At 38.1% G+C, this 20,925-nt stretch overlaps 1 protein-coding gene across 3 annotated transcripts in view; it reads right to left on the bottom strand.

Moving 5' to 3' along the window:
* The window catches only part of ADAMTS18 (ADAM metallopeptidase with thrombospondin type 1 motif 18), a 151,819-nt gene that overhangs the window by 65,677 nt on the left and 65,217 nt on the right, over positions 1-20,925 (bottom strand). For 2 of the 3 annotated variants that reach the window (XM_007994132.3, XM_038008234.2), the window contains 7 exons: positions 18,331-18,613; positions 15,015-15,208; positions 14,628-14,711; positions 12,901-13,060; positions 9,940-10,045; positions 6,477-6,614; positions 4,274-4,427 (listed from right to left, as the gene is read on the bottom strand). In XM_007994132.3, the coding sequence (XP_007992323.1) occupies positions 4,274-4,427; positions 6,477-6,614; positions 9,940-10,045; positions 12,901-13,060; positions 14,628-14,711; positions 15,015-15,208; positions 18,331-18,613 (1,119 nt within the window). Of the gene's footprint in view, positions 1-4,273; positions 4,428-6,476; positions 6,615-9,939; positions 10,046-12,900; positions 13,061-14,627; positions 14,712-15,014; positions 15,209-18,326; positions 18,614-20,925 lie in introns of all 3 variants that reach the window. The other variant, XM_007994133.3, reaches the window with a different exon arrangement.

The following is a 20,925-nucleotide window of genomic DNA, read 5'->3' on the forward strand; positions in this document are numbered from 1 at the left end:
TACAATGCTCTCTAGAATGATAGGCCTGAGAACATTCACAAGAATTTAAATATCTTCCGCACAGTTTCTTCGCAGCTTCAAATTCTCAGTGGGTCTATAAATAAACATTAAAACTGAGTTCCTGCTATGTGATAGTGACTGTGCTGGCTACTGAGGTACAGAGTCAGCTAAAGAGGATGCATTTGTTCAGCTGCTCACTTCTAGCTTAGTAAAATAACCAGCACAGAAGCCTTGATCAGTCTGTGACAGCACTTGGGACCCTCTGACAAACAGCATCAGTTCACTCATGGAGTCGGTAAGCATTTCTAAAGTGCAGAATAATCAAATGGGTGCTCTCTCCACTTGTTACAGAGGGAATCCTGCTTTGAGTCTTTCCAGATAACACAGAACCATTAGAAAGATTAGCAACTCATTTTCTTGAACTCTTTGGATGAGAACAGAGATCAAGTCTGGCATGCTGAAGACGCAGAAAACTCATGGCTGGGAGAGCAGGGGAAGATGGTGATGAGTGATCCAAAAGAGCCAGCCCCAGAGCCTTTACCAGGGCAGCTACTGGGGAGGAAGAGACAAATGTGACGGTGGTGATAACGCTGAAGACAAAAGGAAGAGAGTTAGAAGAAACCGTATTGTTTATCGGGTGATGCAACTGTGCCAAGAGATGAATCTTCACAAATGAGCCATGGAGGAATAATTATAATCTTCACCTTTCAAAGGTGAACTCTAAGGCTAAGGGATGTTGAGTCATTTCCCCAAGCTCGTAGGAAATCTCAGAACAAAATTTAAACCTAGGTCTATGTGACTCCCAAATCCAGAGATTTGTGTGTGCAAATGTGTATGTGTGAATGTTCAAAATTGAAGACTGTCGGCCGGGCGCAGTGGCTCATGCCTCTAATCCCAGCACTTTGGGAGGCTGAGGTGGGTGGATCATGAGGTCAGAAGATCGAGACCATCCTGGCTAACACAGTGAAACCCTGTCTCTACTAAAAAAAAAAAAAAAAATTAGCCGGGTGAGGTGGTGGGCGCCTGTAGTTCCAGCTACTCTGGAGGCTGAGGCAGGAGAATGGTGTGAACCCGGGAGGTGGAGGTTGCAGTGAGCCGAGACTGCTCCACTGCACTCCAGCCTGGGTGACAGAGGGAGACTCCATCTCAAAAAAAAAAAAAAAAAAAAAATTGAAGATTGTCTAACTCAGTGATCCTCAACCTTGATTGAGCGTCAGGGTCATCTAGAGCTTTTGTCAGAATATGGGTTTCTGGGTCCTAGCCCCAAAATTTCTCATTCCTTAGGCCTGGGATGACACATTTCTCACAAGTTTCAGGTCTTGCCAATATACTGCACCTGCTGGTTTGAGGACACTTTGAGAATTAGTTCCTTTTTGTTGTTGTTCTTCTAATCACTATGCAACCCTGCCTTTCTAGGAGGCATGGAGGAAAAAAAAAAAAGTAAAGTGAGGAGAAAAGATTAGAAAGTAATAATGGGACAATAAAAGCCCTGAAGACAAACTTCACCTCTTTCCTGCGTTGCCAGAGAGGGTCTAAACTGTTTCTACTAGACAGGATGAATAAGAAATTTTGTTGTTTTGGAAATCCCTCTTGGCTAGAGCCTGGCAATATTTATGATCCTCAGAGGTGTGGCCATGGGTTCAAGTTATAAGTAGGTTTAACAACAATACCAAAAGCTAAGGTGTGGGGAAAACAACCTACATTCAGAATCTATCAAACAACCCTACCTTCTCCATTAACCTCACCCACCATCTTCAATCACCATCTTCAATCATTTCTCTCTTAAGCAAGTCTTTCTCACCTTCCCTTTCCTTGTTTGATTCAATCTTTTACTTTGAAATTTTCATTTCTGTTTGCTCTGTTTCCCATGAAAGACCATCAGAATGAGAAGCTGTCTTTTAAAAATATAGTGAGGTCCCAGAAAACAATCTATTATTTAAAAAGGTTGTTTAAGCCCTGCACACTGACTGACACAGACCAGGTACCCCACAAATACATACTTCTGAAGGAACAATAGTAATTTTAGGAACCTCCTTTGTATTTCTAAAGAAAATCATACTTATTACCAACTGTGCTTTTGCTGCATAGCATGTAATAAATTTGTAATTAATAAGATAATGAATCCTTTAGAATAAAATGAACAAGAGGCAAATCAGGATACAAACTTTTTCAACAAAGTAAATGGCTACTTACTTCTGCCAAAACCATCAACTTAACAGGCAAATAGAACAGTCTGTTAATTTTTTTTCTTAGCGATAGGGTGTCAGTCTATTGCCCAGGCTGGAGTACAGTAGTACTATCATCCTTCACTTCAGCCTCGAACTCCTGGGCTCAAGTGATCCCCCTGCCTCAGCCTCCATAGTAGTTGGAACTACAGGTACATGCCTCTAGCCCAGTTAACTTTTAAATTTTTTGTAAAGAGGGGGTCTCACTTTGTTGCCCAGGTTATTCTCAAACTCCTGGCCTCAAGTGATCCTCCCACCTTGGCCTCCCCAAATCTTGGGATTACAGATATAAGCCACTACACACAGCCAACTTGTTAGTTTTTACATATGGTTCACCAGCATTTGTGAAAGTAAGGTCCATGTGTCATGAAGGATACACCAAGAAAATGTGAATGACATCTGAAAAATATTTTAATAGTTATGCACTGAAACTGTATTAAAAACAATATGTAATCCCATATCAAACCTATGATTTGATGCATATTATTTCTTAGGACTGGAGTTATATTTTGAATGTGAATTGGTTTCTAGAAAAGCAATAAGTGAATAATAATATAGAGATAACACAACTAAAGAAGGTAGTTATTAATGACTGAATATTAATGACTGAAGTTTAGGAAACACTGGTAATAGTGACTGGTACCAGTCACCGATGAAGAAGAGGAAATTTCATGTCAATGTGTGTGACTTGTTTTGTTAAATTCTACCATTTAAAAGTTTGTGGCTTTGGGCAAGTTGAATGTACTTTCTGAGCTCCAGGCCAAAAGTGGTAATAATTTTTTTTTTTTTTTTTTTTTTTTTTTTTAGCCGGAGTCTTGCTCTGTCACCCAGGCTGGAGTACAGTGGTGCAATCTTAGCTCACTGTAAGCTCTGCCTCCCGGATTCACGCCATTCTCCTGCCTCAGCCTCCCGTGTAGCTGGGACTACAAGCGTCCACCACCACGGCCGGCTAATTTTTTGTGTTTTTAGTGCAGAGGGGTTTCACCGTGTTAACCAGGATGGTCTCGATCTCCTGAACTCGTGATCCACCCGTCTCAGCCTACCAAACTGCTGGGATTACAGATATGAGCCACCACGCCCAGCCCAATATAATTCTTACTTGAAGGGTTTTTGTGAAGACTGAGGTAACGTAAAATAAATCTTTAAGCAGAATGCCTTATGTGGGGCACAGGCTCACTTAGCAACTACTGGAGATGATAGTAGATGGTGATGGTGGTGGTGGTGGTGGTGGTGGTGGTGGTGGTGGTGGTGGTGGTGGTAGAGAAGGAGGAATAGGGAGAGAAAGAGGAGGAAGAAGAGGAACAGGAATAGAGGGGGAAAGAGGAGCTATAAACCTCCATAATTTCCATGCATTTTTCAGTTACTTAGAACTTCCATATTTCTCTTTGGATATTGGGAATAAACCAACTTAAAAATGATTCTATTTTTTAGTAAAGTTGAGACTGTAATACTACTGTCAGTAAAATGTCATTCTTGACCAAGTGGAACAAGGTGTCTCTCATTTCTATAACCTGGACTTTTGTACTTTCTCAATTATCTTTTTTATAATTTATAATTCTTTGAAGACTTGACACAATAATCTTACTAATGTTACTCAAGATATACCTTGAATTTATATACAATTTAAAAAGCTAGCTGCTAATAATAGTTTTCCTATATTATAAATGGCATATAACGTATTTTGGGATGGTGATGATTTGAAATGTATTAAATTAAGAGGGAATAGGCTCATATAGAGAAGAGAAGCAGAGATCAGCAGTAGGTACAAACTCTTGTTCCCAGGTTTCCTAGTAGGGATAAAGTCTTCATTTAAAGAGAAATAATTTTCTACCAAGCGGTATTTAAAGCAGGCATGGTCTATGTGGATAGGCCTGGATAATTCATTGACAGTAAAATTGCCACTTAATTATCATGCCAAACAACTGACATGGTAGAGATAACCCAGACCCTAACCCTTGGCCTTGGCAAACCAAATGTTTACACTTCTGTTAGGGACACAGACACATTGCAGAGTCTTAATGTAAGTTTGAAATCACAAGCAAACATACCTTCACAAAACCAAGGCTGCATAACTTGGCTTTTGCTCCAAATTGCCATTTACACTGTGTGTCAGCATCATAAATCTGTCCTGGTAGTTTGTCCGGATATTTATACTGTCCTGCTTGCTTGGGCTCATCCACTAGACACCCCGCCTGAGGTGTGCTGTAATGACAATACATGCTTATTAATTACTCTGTTGATCTGTGATCTTTCCATTTACGACAACACACTTGCTGAATGCATTCATGCAAAGAAAAATATAACATGGTTTGAGAAACGGGTATATGTTTAAAGTTCAAATCTATGTTTATGCCAAAGAGTGAGTCCTGTCTAAAGAGGATGGAATGTACACAGCCAGGCAGGGTTTTACAGGATGCTGAAAATTCTAGCCATCCAAGTGATTTGGCTTGGGATTCGACGGGAGACAGGGAAGGTTAATATATTTAAAAACTCCCATCAACAATCTCATTCAACAATATCTGACAATTTGTACTGAGTCCCTGCTCTGTGGCAAACCTTAGACAGAGCACTTATGGTACAAAACAAACCAGACAGACACAGTACCTGTCTTCATGGAGACTTAAATCAAGTATTTTTGTTTTAACAGATAATGAAGCAGAGGTCAAAGATGTACTTTAACTCACAATAAGCCTTACAAACAAAAATAAATAACATTCCTAAAGAATCAAGAGGAATAATGAACTGGGGCATGAGGCAGAAAAATTTCCTTTAGGTATGTTTGATGGAACCTGTTGAGAGCAAAAATCAGTCCTGATGGCATGGATATTCTTAGCACCTTATCTCCACTTACTTAAATAATTAAAATATGGTACCATTGAGAGGTTAATTAGTATGGTTGTTAAGTGTAATTTTGTAGTGAGATAGATGGGGGTCCTAATCAACCATGCAACCAAGACCGAGTTATGTAGCTCTTATACAGCGCATGAGTGACAATGACTCTCATAAAGGTTGTTACACAGTTCAAACAAGAAAATATAACGTTTCATAAAGCATAGTAAGCAAAGTTAGCTGCTGCTGTTATCATTATTATAACATTTAACTACAAAAGCATTTAACTACATACCAATGGAAATTCAATCTATGTTAAGTAGATCTTAATATCAATACTTATTAATCGCATTCTTACATGAGTTTGAAAAAATAATTCTAGTCACCAAATCATGAATTTAAAACTCACAGGAAAATCTTCATGGCAAAGCTCACTAGCAAAAAGTCTGTTGATTTTTTTACTACCCTTTGGGCATATTTGGTTAGGTATCTTTAAGCTTAATATGCTTTGTGTATATATCTTACTAATTCTTTAAACATTTGCAAAAAATATACAGTGGTACGGGTTAAAAATAAAGTATCAAGAATGTCAATTCCCAAAGAAATTTCACTAACATCTGGTCAAAGAGATATGGGAATAGCATCTAAGTGTCCTAGTGGGTCAACATAGATTAAAAAGGTAGGTATGTGTATATGTGTGTGTGTGTGTCTGTGTGTGTATATATATTTCAACTTTGGGTTCATTGTTTAATAAGTGCAAATTTCCTAACTCCTACTTTTACTAATGCAACTTAAGGGTTCTGTGTTATTAAAAGCATTTTATATAGCTACCATCCTCCTTGGCTATCACTTGGACATAAAGCTAGCTCCTGGCCATTTCAGGCACAATAGTCAAACAAGAAAATGCTCTATTCATTAAAACACAAACACACACTCATACCATGTGAGCATTGTAAAAATACTCTATGACACATTGATTGATAAGATTGAAACAATTAGTCACAGTAAAAAGACAATATACCTAGCAGCCTCTGGAAGTCACAGGGAAGAGACGGTTGCGTACACATCCTAGAGTCACAACAGATCTAAGTGTGAGTCTTCTGTCTGCAACTTACCAGCGATAGTACCTTAAGCCACACAATTAACCTCTCTAAGACTTGATTTCTCAACTCTAGATTGAGGGTAATAGTATTGCTGTGAGGATTGAAAGAGGAAATATGTGGAGAACATTTAGCACAATATTAGGCTTCAATCGATTTTTTTTAACAACAATAATGTCATCATCATCATCATCATCATTTGTCTTTCTGTTTATCGAGAGATCAAAAGGTAATTCCACTGAGTATTCGTTTTCACGTCTATGGAGCACAATTCTGTCACCACTCCAAACCTAGGAGCACCCCTGGATTTAACCTGTCATACCTGAGGAATTTCTTGAGATACTGTCGGCTGCAGGAAGACCATGAAAACACTCCATTGTTTCCGGTCAGTGTGGGAGACATGATATTGCCTTCAGCCTTTCTGCAGGGATTGCCTTCTCCATCGTGAATCATGCCAAAGCTGAAACAGAATGAAGAAAACAAAATCCTGCTTTGTGAACCCATTTTCCTGAAGGATAATCTGAGGAAGAAAAAAGATGCCGTGATCATCAACAAAACCAACTGAGAGACAGAGTTATTAAAACTGGAACAGAGAAAGACAAATTACTACAGACTGTTATAAAACTCACACAGAAAATTTAAAAAGTGCTGAGGGCTTTGTTATACTATTTCCTGACCACAGAATCAAAGAATGGTCTAGCTGCTACATGTTGTATGGGCTGGAAAATGTTGGCCAAGTTAAATTTACGTATAAGCTAAGCCTAAGTGATGGACCAGCCAAATTATGTTATTTCAAACAGTAAAATTCTTTTCTTGTCACCAAACATGGAACTATGGTAAAGAAGTTCAGAGTGAGTAGGAAGGAGGTGTAGAGAGATGCTGATTCTAAGCTGTCTATGAACTGTTCATACATAAGCCTAGGGTGGTATAAAAACTTCTCTCCAACTATGATCAATTCATTAGCTGAAATCACAAACTCTGATTATAATTAAACTCTCTTATAATAAACATTTTTTAAAATGCTTGAACCCCTTTATTGAAGGCTATTAAATCTTGACCATTACTGTTATCTTTCAGATGTATTACATGAGAAAACTTTAATTTGCTCCATTTCATCACAGAAATGTCTAGTAATAATAGAATAAAACTTTACGTGGTCTACTCAATAGGAATTGTGCATATTATACCTAAAGAATTCTCCAATATCCTGACAGGTAGAATAAATGTTACATCAATGTGCATACCCACAAAGGATACACATTATAAAGACAGAGCTTATTTCAGGCTATATTAAAGTGGTAGAAGATGGAGAAATAAGAGTCTTCGATCTGCTCTAAAAAAATTCGGTGCAGAGAAAAGTCTTTTCCGGTTCTTTTTTTTTTTTTAGGGACGCAGAGGATGGAGGGATATAAATATGAATTTCATCATTAATTTAAATTGTTCTTAATCTCATTATTTAAAAGAATAAAACTTGTTTCTTAGACCATATATTTATAAGGCAGATATGATTCCTATGTAAATAAAAATGTTATTCTGATATAATTTCATGTATAGAGTTAGCCTTTGAAAGTCGTCTATACCAAATAAATATGTTACAATCAAAGATATGACTTTTTGTGACCCATGTCTATAACATGTCTATAACATGGCCATTTTTCCAGCATTCCTTCCAGTTTGTCAGGAAAGTAGTAGCAGGGCAGCCGTATGCTATGATCCTATCAGTGACTTCCGTAGGTATTCAGAGGTGACCACTCAAAAATCGGTATTTACTAACCTCAGCATATACTCACTGAAAGCATTTTCTTATCGTCAGCTTTTCCCAATTTAATTCTTCTTCTCACCTAACCAAGATCTTAAGGGGATGTGTTTGGGAGACACCCTTTCTAAATATATTTGTGAAAGTCAGAAACAGAAACGAACCTATAAATAAAGCACCCAAAGTAAAAAACAGAAAGAAATCTATAAATAAAGCACAAGAAGAAAGAGCAAGAATCCCAGAAACAGAGATGGGGTAGGAGAGATTGAAGCCATTACGCTAGAGGAAAAGAACTTACTTAGAACTTCAGTGGAATTTTATGTGCATAAGAAAACCAAGTTGGAATTTAATCTTGAACTTAACATTCTTAAATTTACTTTAATAGCATTTTAGAAGATGATAACGTATTTTCTTTAGCACGTGCCAAATGCCATATAAATATCTCAGGAATTATCTATTTCAAAACTTCATAAGGCCACGTTATTTAGAACTTAAGTATGTATTTTATTTTACATCTGTCCTTTCCCCAACCTCTGACTTCTCTCCTGCATCCTACCTGAGGAATATTTTCTGCTTTTCCTTATCTAAAATGTTGGATTTTGATTTTGGATAATTTTAACACATACGCAAAGAAAATTAAATTTTTCAATGACCAGTATTTTGAAAAGTGAGACCAGTTCATTTGGACTTCATGCTGGTAAAACGAACTTAGACATACATTTGATATGCACACATATTTTATTTCCTGCTTTGCATGAGAAACATTATTCTTACTGAGCATTTTTGCTTCTCCATTTACAATTTTAAAAATTGGCTTATTCATATCTAAGTGTGTGTGTGTGTGTGTGTGTGTGGGTGTGTGGGTGTGTGTGGGTGTGTGTATAGTAACATTGGAAATTTGTTGGATAACAATAACAACAATTGTCAAGATTTAAGTTTCCTAGAGATAATAAGTGTAGCTCATAGAAGATACCAGCACTGGCCGGGCCTGGTGGTTCACACCTATAATCTCAGCACTTTGGGAGACCGAGGCAGGCAGATCACCTGAAGGCAGCCTGGCCAACACGGTGAAACCTCATCTCTACTAAAACTATAAAAATTAGCCAGGCCTGGTGGTGGGCACTGGTAATCCCAGCTACTCAGGAGGCACAGGCAGGAGAATCACTTGAACCTGGGAGGCGGAGGTTGCAGCGAGCCGAGATCACACCACTGCACTCCAGCCGAGACGACAGACCGAGACTCTGTCTCAAAAAAAAAAAAAAAAAAAGAAAAGAAAGAAAAGATACCAGTACCAACATATAAAAATATCAACTATGGTTACTGAATATTTGCTTTTAAGTCAAAAATTAACTAGATGCTTTGAAAATATATGAGTTATTTCCTGTATGTTGAATAAAATATACACACATGCACACACAAACATCCCTAAACGGGTATACCTGAAGAGTACTACACATTGAAATCATTATTTTGTAAAGTAGTATACTTGCTCCAATGCAGCTGCTGTTGCTCAAATGTTTGAAAATTCTCTATAACGTTGTCTCCATCATAAAAGGAAGATTTACTAACACCAATTAAAAGAGTACTAAGTACATGCAATGTTGCCAACTAAAAGAATATTCAGCACAGGCAGCAAAAGTTTTTTTAAAAAGTCGTGTGCCATTTTACTCTGGGAATTTATTTTTCTCCATGATTACTTCCTGTGCATAAAGAATCAGCTAGAAGTGTCTCCATTGCTGCAAAACATGAACAAAAATAAACAAATGCCTAACAGCCTAGAGACTCAGTTAAATAACTTGCAATCTGTGCACACGAAGGAGTACTGTGTGGTTATTAAATGCTGTTGTTTAAAAAGAATGAAATCAACAATAACTAGCCTTTAGTGAGCCCTTTGTATGGCCAGAAACTATTCTAAGCTTTACACAAGACTGATCCTCTTTGTTCTGCCTAAGTCAACAACAACGGTTAAAACGCCAATGAATCATCCAACTAGTTTTCATATAAAGTAGTGGGTCAAAGAGCCACTTACTTGTGCCCCGACTCATGAGCGATGGTGAAGGCAAGGCCAAGTCCTGTGTCCTCATTGATGGTACAACTTCGGTACTTAGAGCACATTCCACTGATGGGGGCAAACCCTATTGAAAGATCAGTTTCAAATAGTGAATCCAAAGGTTGCACACACAGATACGTGATAATTTATATCCTCGAAATGTTCTACATAGTTTTAGTTTAATCAATGCATTCAATGTTTTTGCAAAAAAAAAAAATTACTAATGATCTATAGTTCTTTGTCCTGTGTAATGATAATGTATAAATGCAGCATTTCCTCTTTTCTTGCTTTTGTTACATATTGTTATCAATTGATCCTCGTGACAGCCCTGTAAGGTCAGTATGAGTACTGTAATTCCCATTTTACTTTTAGTACAGTAAGTCACAGAATATTTATATGCCTTGTCTGAGTTCATCATTTGGGTCAGAGCAACGGATAGAATGATAGCAAAACCAATGCAAAATGCTCACTGAACAGTGGCATTCACGTCACAGCTCAGGGTGTATTTTCCAAGAAAAAACACGCATCCTGGTCTTTTTCTAGAGCAGAAAACATGAAAATGCCTAAGTAATGCATGCAGATTAAATTCATTTTTCTCTGGTTCTTTATAATGTGATAAGTGCTTCTGTTCCCAAAGTTACCTCCTCTAAGAGCCATTATAAAAGCATCCCGGCCAGCTCTTAAGTCTATCTTGAAATACAGTGCAGTGTGTGAGAACATCTTTCATTCCAGTTTTGGTCCTAATAATCACTAGAACAAATCTACGTACCCATCTAATATTAAATGCATGCTTGTGAACTGATTGTACTCACTTCACTGTCAAGATAGAAGGGAGATCAGCTGGGAAATCTAATATAAAGGCACAAATAAGGGGTAGCATCATTATCATTACTGCCATCATCATCGTCACTAAATAAATGGTTGCCAAATTCACACACTCTGCTATATGTCTATTATATATCTGTGTGTATGTATTTATAGCTTGGGAAACCAAACCTCAGAGAGGTGAATTAACTTGTTCAGGATCTCAGAGTCATAAATACCAGACTCAGGAATCAACCACAGACATATGGGAAGTCAAAGCCCATGCACTTTGCATTAGGACATACTGCTTAAAGTAAGCGACCTTTTCGACACGTGGTGGAATTTCTGGCGTTTTGTTTTTTCCAAGCTTTTTCTTACATTTTGGTCTCTGGATAACAGACAACACTGTCTGCTTCTCAAAATCTTCAAAACATCAACAATGCATCGAATTATCATATGTCACTTTGCACATTCCAAATCCAGAATATGAATGGATGTATATCGTTTTTCATTATAAAAACCCTTTCTCTGGAACAATTTCCAAAATAGTTGTGTTTTTGAAGACTGTGATTAATGGTTAATTGTTAAAATAAACTTATTTATAGGACATAACAGAGAAACTACAGAGAATTTGAGAAACATAAAAAATAAAATTTCTGCCCTGGCACGGTGGCTTATGCCTGTAATCCCAGCACTCTGGAAGGCTGAGGCGGGTGGATCACTTGAGGTCAGGAGTTCGAGACCAGCCTGGCCAACACAGTGAAACCTGTCTCTACTAAAAATACAAAAATTAGCCAGGCATGGTGGTGGGCGCCTGTAATTCCAGCTACTCTGGAAGCTGAGGCAGGAGAATCACTTGAATGCAGGAGGCAGAGGTTGCAGGGAGCCGAGATCGCGCCACTGCACTCCCACTTGAGTGACAAGAACAAGACACCATCTCAAAAAATTAAAAAATAAATAAAATGTCTTATGAAGTCCAACATACTATTATCTTTAATGTATCATAAGGGATTATAAAGTACTTTGAGGAAAAATGTGACAGAAGTACATCACATAAGCTTTTCTCAGCTCCACAAAATTCTACCATTCATCTGGACTATTAGTTATATCAGCAAACTATGGCTCCTGTGTTCTGTTTTTGTAAATAAAGTTTTATTAAAACACATCTGCATTCATTTTTTACATATTACTTGTGACTGCTTTTGAAACAATACAGCTGAAATGGCTAGCTGCCACAGAGACCTGTGGCCTGCATAGCCTAACATATTGACTATCAGGCCCTTCACAGAGTTTGCTGACTACTGATTTGGACAATCATTCATCAACTTTTAAAAAATGTTGAATTCCTATTATGTGCAATGGAATATACTGGAATATAGTATAGATATAAAAGATGCAATTCTTGCTATCAATGTCCTGTACAAACTAATATGGAAGAACTGAGCACTTCAAAGTCAAGTAACTTTCTAAAAGAGTCACTGCTACCTAGTGGCACAGTTAGGTACCATGGAACCCAGTAAAATCTTCTTCAGCTACCTGATTCTGTGGTCATGATGCTTATGGAATAACCTACACGTTTCTAGTTAAATAATGTATCTCACACCTCAGTGATCATCAGTAGGATCAATCAAGAAAAATACAAGCCAGGTGAGGTGGCTTATGCCTGTAATCCCAGGACTTTGGGAGACCAAGGCAGGCAGATCACCTGAGATCAGGAGTTCGAGAGCAGCCTGGCCAACAAGGTGAAACCCCGTCTCTACTAAAAATACTAAAATTAGCCAGGCATGGTGGTGGGTGCCTGTAATCCCAGCTACTTGGGAGGCTGAGGCAGGAGAATTGCTTGAACCCAGGAGTCGGAGGTTGCCGTGGACCAAGATTGTGCCATTATACTCCAACCTGGGCAATAAGAGTGAAACTTCAACTCAAATAAAAAAAAATACAAAATGAATAAAGTAAGTGGGCTCCCCACATTCTAAGTTCAGTGAAAAAGAACAATAGTCTCCAGAGGGTATGTGAGGTTACTCCACAATTTAAATATCATGTCTTTTTATTAAGGAACTATCTGTCATCCATAGAAAGTTTGCATACTGTGTTTTCAGCTAACAGGTGTGTGTGAAGGATCTGTTCATACCATACCTAGAGTGTCACATGGTTCATTCTTCCAAGAACAAATATCAAATCCCGTGAGTAAGATGGCATGATCATGTCTCTTGCCATTCTTTCCAATGAGGGCAGACTGCCATTGACAAAAGCTATTCAGAGACTGGTCTGCATGATGGTTGATCAATAATCCTCCCTATGGGAAACCCACACAAATCAAAGTGTGAATTTGTCACAGAGATGAGAATGCTGAATCATTCCATTTGTACAGGCAAACACAGAAACTTATTTCTAGGGAAAAAGATCACTAGAGGAAAACACTTGAGCTAAGGTAGGAGACGGGAAAATATCTATTTTAGGTAAATGCTCACAATATTTAAAGCAACTACAAAGTTTCTGTAGTGTGGTTTATGAATGATTATAGTTCTACAATAAATAACCTGGCATCACTTAGAACACCTTTGTTCATCTCATCTGGTACTACCTTTATAAAACCGTTACAACTTTTAAAACAGGATAATAAATTAATGGTGATGAAGTTCAATGGCTTTTCCATAAAGCCTTATCATTATTTCCATAGATGTCGAAATTCTCAGCAAGGCGTCTGGCACATCATAGGTTATAGTCAATCAATCAATATAATGAAAATCAATATAATGAAAATTCACAGAATGAATAAACAAATGATGATATGATTCCAAAGGATAAGAGAGGACCTACCCTTAAAATAATCATCTGTCAAATGTTTGCTTAGTTGAAACTATTGACTTGGCCAAGTTGAAAGTTGACAGACAAGATCTTTAATTATCAGTTAATTAGGATGTGGCTGGCTTCAGTGTCCTTGGGCAACCTATTAGTAGGCTAAAGACAAAAGTGTCTCCTGATCAGCACACATCTTTCCTATATTTCTAAAATTCCAAAAACCATTTGACAAGCTGCTAACTTCTGTAGCTCTCCACAGCTGGGCAATTAGATCAATTTTTGTCTTGTCTGTGTCTTCCTGCTTTTTATGTTTTTTATTGGGGTTACAGAAGAAGAGGAAAAGCCTCGGGGGACTTAAAAAATACCCATTTGAATGGTAATCACTATCTCAGAGAAACAGAGTTTAAACATCAAAACACTACAAAGCAGTGAGTACCATGTAATTTAACACTTTATTACATGTTCCGGTTTTCATAATTTGCCCCATGTTTGTGTCTTGCATCTCACTGTGATCAATTCAAGGGCAGCTAAATATCCCTTGTTTATTCCCTGTATTACCTAAGACGGTACTGGGGAGACAGTAGGTTCACTACAATAATTTTCTGATGTCTTATTTTCAGTATATTTTTGAAATATCCTTCTGCATCTACCAGCAATTACTCAGCATACCAAACTTGCAAAATCTAGCTAATGCTTAAATCTACGACCAAATTCACCTTGTTTGTGAAGCCTACATAACATTTATATTTTTATGTAACATATTTATGTTTCATATTTTTATTTATATTATATATTTATATATTTAATACTTTATGTACCATTATTTATGTATATATATGCACATATGATATAAATATATTTAAATATAAACATTTTTCTGGTGCTTTAGTTTAATTATGTGATTACAAAACCTTTTAAGATTGTACCTTGAGGAGAGTCAGCCTAGTTTCAAATTTAAGCAGCTAATGACTAGTACATGGATTAGTGAACATAGTAGGTATTCAAGAAATGTATTCTGAATGGCAGACCGAAAGAAGACATAAATGAAGTTTGCCACTCACAGGTTCTTGTTCCAGAAGAATGAGGCTCACCACAACCACGTTTATGTCACTTCCAATAGTCCCATCTTTAAATAGGCCAGAAACCTGTTGGAACAATGGAAGTCAAACAAAATCTCAAAATGTTCAAAACCTTATGGGGGAATCAATCAGACATATTGACTGAAGTACACAGGCTTCAATTTTAACCAATATATGTACATATAAAGACAATTTCCTCAAAATTCAATTTAAAAAAATAAAACCACATGTGTAGCTATTAAAAGTAATGGCAGAAACTGCAATTACATTTGCACCAACCTAATATACATGCTATGCAACCCATGCAAGAGAATTCTATGACTTTTATCTTCTTTGAAGAGCCAAAAGGTTCGTGACACCCCACCTTACCATGTTCATTACTGTGAGAATGTACGTGGTGACATTTCCCTTGCCATGCTTTTCCACCATTTTCTTGTCTGCCACCACAAGGGTTTCCACATTTAGGCCCTTTTGTGATTTTCCAGCTGATCTCCTCGGTCGCCCAGAGCTCCCATATTCATCAAACCTTAGATAGGTGTCCTCTGTGGGAGGTTTGGGAGCATCTATGATGAACATAAGAGCATTTGGAAGGGATATTAGAGAATATCTAGATAAGACCTGTTGAAAGAGAAACTGAAACAAGGGAAGAAGAGAAACTATGTAATCAACAGTCCACCAATCCACTAACAAGTGATGCTGCCAGTGCCTGCCTGGGTGCCTTGCATCTAGTATGTGGTCAAGAAAGACTTACTCAATAAATGTTTGGATGCACGGATGGGTAGATGGATGGGCTGGACAGGATGGATGGATGGATGGATGTGTGCATGAATGTGTGGATGGATAGATGGGTGGATGAGTGCATGGATGTTGGATGGATACATGGGTAGGTGGATAGAAATAAATGGATAATGGATGAATTCAGTAACTCAAAAATGCTCTAAAAAGTTCAAAAAAAAAAAAAAAAAGAAAGAAAGAAAGAAAAGAAAGGAAAAGAAAAAAGAAAAGAGCTCTAGGCCAGGCGTGGTGGCTAATGCCCATAATCCCAGCAATTTGAGAGGCAAAGGTGGGTGGATCACTTGAGGTCAGGAGTTTGAGACCAGCCTGGCCAACATGGTGAAACCCCATCTTTACTAAAATTACAAACATTAGCCAGGCATGGTGGTGCATGCATGTAATCCTAGCTACTTGGGAGGCTGAGGCAGGAGGATCACTTGAACCCAGGAGGTAGAGGTCTCAGTGAGCCAAGATCACACCACCGCACTCCATAAGGAAGTCTTCTCCTTTATGTCCTCAAAAGAAACACCCAACCACACCTACGCATTTACCTTTGAGATAGAGTCTCTGGGTGACAGAGCAAGACTTCATCTCAAACAACAACAACAACAACAACAAAAACAAGCTATAATTCTAGTTGGTAGAACAGATCAACAAAAATCAATTTTGTGGGGAGAAACTTTGAAAGTAGAAAATGCTCACTTTTCTACTCAAAAACTGCAGAAATAGTGTTAATCCTTTGGCTCTAAATTTATTATTTATGAATTCATTAAATATACCACTTCATACAATATTTTCTAAACAAAATGTAAACAGCTCTAAAACTTTACACATCATTTTCTAAATAAAATGTAAACAGCTCTAAAATACTAGTCATGTCTTAAACTCTCATCAACACAGACTTTCACACAGCACATAAGAAGTGGTCAATAAGAACTCTTTGATGTGATATTGGCTTAGTTATCAGGGAAACAGCATAGTCGGGGGTGATATTAAAAACTGTATTAAACACTTTTCATAACTAGTAAAGTGTGGACACCAAGTTAACAGAATGGATAATGGCCATAGCCGTTGAATAGAGACCTAGATGTGCCTGCTGGGCCAGACATGATGCCTTTGGTTAATGGATAGCAACAACTACACGCATTCCTGGGAAGAAAAATGGCATCTGGAAAGTTCAGTGAAGTACCTGTGTACTAACTAGTACGGAAATATTATTAGCACTATAACACCGGTCCAGCCATAACAGTGAAACTAGCTCTCTACAGAGTAAAATTCAAAGATCAAATTATTTAGAGTTAGATTTAAAAACTCACGTTGGCCACTTATGATCACAGTGACCTTGAGTCTCAGTTTCCTTATCTATGAAAACAGGTGACACGTGTTTATAAGGCTGCTGTAAAGATTTGCTTTGATGTCTTATATCAAACATGTCTTACCACTATAAACATTATTACTATCATTAATACAGGCTAAATTATTACTCTATACATGCTAAATGGATGCCCCTTAATAAGGATATTTCAATAATACCAAAAACTCAAAAACCCGTTAAAATGGTAGAAACTCTTTCATTATTCCATCTGATTAATATCTTAAGTGATACCAGTTCCTCTTCTCCATGAGAATAACCTTCTGGTTGTGCTATCCAACTTGGTACACACTTTCCACGTGTAGCTATTGAGCCACAGAAGAATTTAGAAGTTTAAAAAGCAATACTTGATTCAGGTATTAAAAGTCTTTTGGCTAGGCTCAGTGGCTCATGCCTGTAATGCTAACATTTCGGGAGGCTGAGGCGGGTGGATCACCTGAGGTCAGGAGTTTGAGACCAGCCTAGCCAACATGGGGAAACCCTGTCTCTGCTAAAAACACAAAAATTAGCTGGGTATGGTGGCGTGCGCCTATAATCCCAGTTAGTGGGGAGGCTGAGGCAGGAGAATTGCTTGAACCTGGGGGATGGAGGTTGCGGTGAGCTGAGATCGTGCCACTTCACTCCAGCCTGGGCGAAAGAGTGAAACTGTCTCAAAAAAAAAAAAAAGAAAAGAAAAGAAAAGAAAAGAAAATCAAGAAAAAAGAAAATGTTTTAAGTATGTCCCAAACAACTTGAGTATGCAAATCTACTTTTTTGACCTTAATTTTATGCAAGTTAAATGCAGATTAAGTATTTCCAGTAAAAATTTATCATCTGAATTGATAGGTTTAGGTGCTGTGCATTTACAATAAACACTAGATTTCCAAAACTTAATAGCAAAAATAATGTAAATCTCTACTAATCATTTGTTATACTGATTATATGTTGAGACAATATTTTGTATATGTTGCATTAAATAAAATGGTATTAAAATTCATTTACCCTTTTTTTTAACTTTTAAAACTTGTGGCTATTAGAAAATGTAAAATTGTATTTAGGGCTTGTGTTACATTTCTATTGGACATCGCTGGTCTGGAAACAGCTGAAGGTTGTACCAAGGTCACAAACCATGCTCAAGGATACCTGTGTTTCACAGCTACCTCCCTCACATGCTAATATTCTTATTTCTGTAAGTCTCTCCTTCACATCTTCAAGAGACATCCAACCACACCTAGACATTTACCTCTCATTTCTTTTGTCATTGGAAATCTAGGTACTTTTGTCAGAAGCACAGAAATCAAGATAACATTGGGATCTATATCATGAAAGTAGGAGATACAAAAAGAGTAAAAGATAAACCATATCTAAATATTTCCTAGTTTAACCTAGATTAATTGACCATTCAGCATTTGCCTGAAAGAGATCATTACTGGTCCTATGCCAAGACAGATGCTCAGGGTAGCCCCATTTTGACTTGCAAAGCTTGTACACCCAACAACTTTCAGCAAAACCCGTCGAGGCCCACATAAGAACAGAACAAGAAAAAGTTTCCTTACATACATTTCTTGCGTCGTCCACAAAAATGCTGCTTTTGCAACCTTCGATGGTGATACTCTGTCTCTTGACTCTGAGATGCATGGGGAATGTGACTTGGGGAGTAACCAGGATAATTCCGGCCGGAGCTGGCGTAGCCACGGTACCGCTGGACCTTCTCCTCTGCTGTCCTTTTGTACAGTACGTGAGGATGGTGACCTGCAGGGGAGCTGTAGTTGTGTTCCTGGGCCAGGAGCTGAGGTAACGGTGAGATGAGGAATTCATTTTTTCGTGTCCTTATTAAACCTGACTAAAAAGCCAAACACAAAGCAAATAGTCATGATTCCATGTCTCCCCGTGCCAAAAGTTGGTTTTCAACAACTATTTCCTGACTAATTCCTGTATGTGGGCACAGGAGCTAAAAGCTTCACACATATTGCCTCATTTTTACATGCACCATTACAACAAGTTGCTATTATTATTGAGACAGGGTCTCACTCTAAAACCCAGGCTGGAGAGCAGTGGTGCAAACATGGCCCATTGCAGCCTTGACCTGCCAGGCTCAAGTGATCCTCCCAGCTCAGCCTCCTGAGTAACTGAGACCACAGGCATGTGTCACCGTGGCCAGATAATTTTTATATTTCTTATAGAAACAAGGTCTAAGTGGCCCAGGCTGGTTTTGAACTCTTGGCCTCCCAAAGTGCTGGGACTACAGGCAAGAGTTACCACACCTGGCCCAACAAGTTGCTATTATTATCACCCCCATTTACAAAGGAGAAAACTGAAGCTAAGATAGTAAGTAGGAAAGCTAGCACGGGCACCCAGAGTTCTCTACTTTCAGAAGCAAGGCTCACAACCACTGGGCTGTCAGTCCTGATGTTTGTGCTTGAAGGGCTGAGCCATGGACATCCTGCTACATCTGCATTTATAACCTGGCAGATGCCATGCTCACCACTGGATAGAGTGATGAATATAAAAACACCCCTACTCATTCTCAAGAAGTGGTTCACACTTGATTTCTTTTTTCTCTCTCTTTTTATTCTTTTTTTTTTTTTTTTTTTTTTTTTAGATTAGGTTTCATTCTGTCCCTTAGGTTGGAGTGCAATAGCACTATCATGGCTCACTGTAGCCTTGACCTACTGAGCTCAAGCAATCCTCCTGCCTCAGCCTCCTGAATAGCTGGGACTACAGGTACACACCACTACACTCAGAAATGGGGTCTCTCTATGCTGCCCAGGCTGGTCTCAAAGTCCTGGCTTCAAGCGATCCTCCTGCCTCAGCCTCCTAAAGTGCTCAGATTACAGGTGTGAGCCACCACTTCCAGCCCATCTTGATTCATAATTGCTAAACCAATTAAAAAAAAAACAACAACTAGCAAGGATGGCAGAGGAAGTCACGAGTGATGATCTCTAAGTGGGAGTCTAGAGAATCTGATGAGTGGTGCTGCTATAATGAAGAGATATATTTACCAAATCAAGAAGAAAGGGGAGACCCTGGGAAGCCCATTCAATCACAATTTTGCTCTCCAAGTTGATGGCACAATGTATATCTTCATATCTGATTTTGCAGCCATGATGCACTCTTGTCTTTCTTTCAGCAAATGCTGTACTCTACCTTCTCTAGATATCAGATATCTGATATCTTCTCCAGATATCAGAGTTCCCTGATACCCAAGACCCTGCTGGGGAAAGTGTGGTCTGCAGACCAGTAGCTTCAGCCTCACCCAGGAGCCTGTGGGATTCAGAATCGTGGGCCTCACCCCAAATCTGCTGGATCAAAGTCTGTGCTTTATGGATATCCTCACATGTTTATGGGATCCTTTGTATTTCTGTGGTATTAGTTAGGTCGCCTTTTTCATTTCTAATTTTATTTGAATCTTCTCTTTTTTTCTTCGTCTAAGCTAAAGGTTTGTCAATTTTATCTGTTCAAGAAACCAACTTTTTGTTTCATGAACCTTTCGCATTCTTTTTTCAGTCTATATTTCATTTATTACTGCTTGGATTTTTATTATTTCTTTCCTTTAGTTAACTTTGGGTTTAGATTGCTGTTATTTTTCAAATTCCTTGAGATGCAATATTAAGTTGGGTTATTTTTGGGATCTAATTTTTTGATGTAGGTTGGTTAACGCCAATGAATTTGAAAACTTAGAAAGAATAGAGAAATCCTAGATAAATACAGCCTACCAAAACTGAATCATGAAGAAACAGAAAATCTGAACAAACCAATAATGAGTTAAGGAAATTGAATCTGTAATAAAAAGTTTCCCATCAAAGAAAATCCCAGGGCCTGATGGCTTCCCTGCTGATTTCTACCAAATTTAAAGAACTAATACCAATCCTTTGCAAACTATTGAAAAAAAATTGAAGAGGGGGTAGTTTTCCAAACTCATTCTACATGGCCCGCATCACGCTGATACCCAAACCAGACAAGAACTAAAAAGAAAGCTACAGGCCAATATACCTGTTGAAAATAGATGTGGAAATGCTCAACAAAATACTAGCAAACCAAATTCAACAGCACATTAAACAGATCATTCACCATGATCAAGCGGAATTCATCTCAGAGTTTCAAGAATAGTTTAATATACATTGATCAACAAACATGATGTATCACATTAACGGA

Source organism: Chlorocebus sabaeus, chromosome 5 (genome assembly GCF_047675955.1).
Source record: "Chlorocebus sabaeus isolate Y175 chromosome 5, mChlSab1.0.hap1, whole genome shotgun sequence".
NCBI lineage: Eukaryota > Metazoa > Chordata > Mammalia > Primates > Cercopithecidae > Chlorocebus > Chlorocebus sabaeus.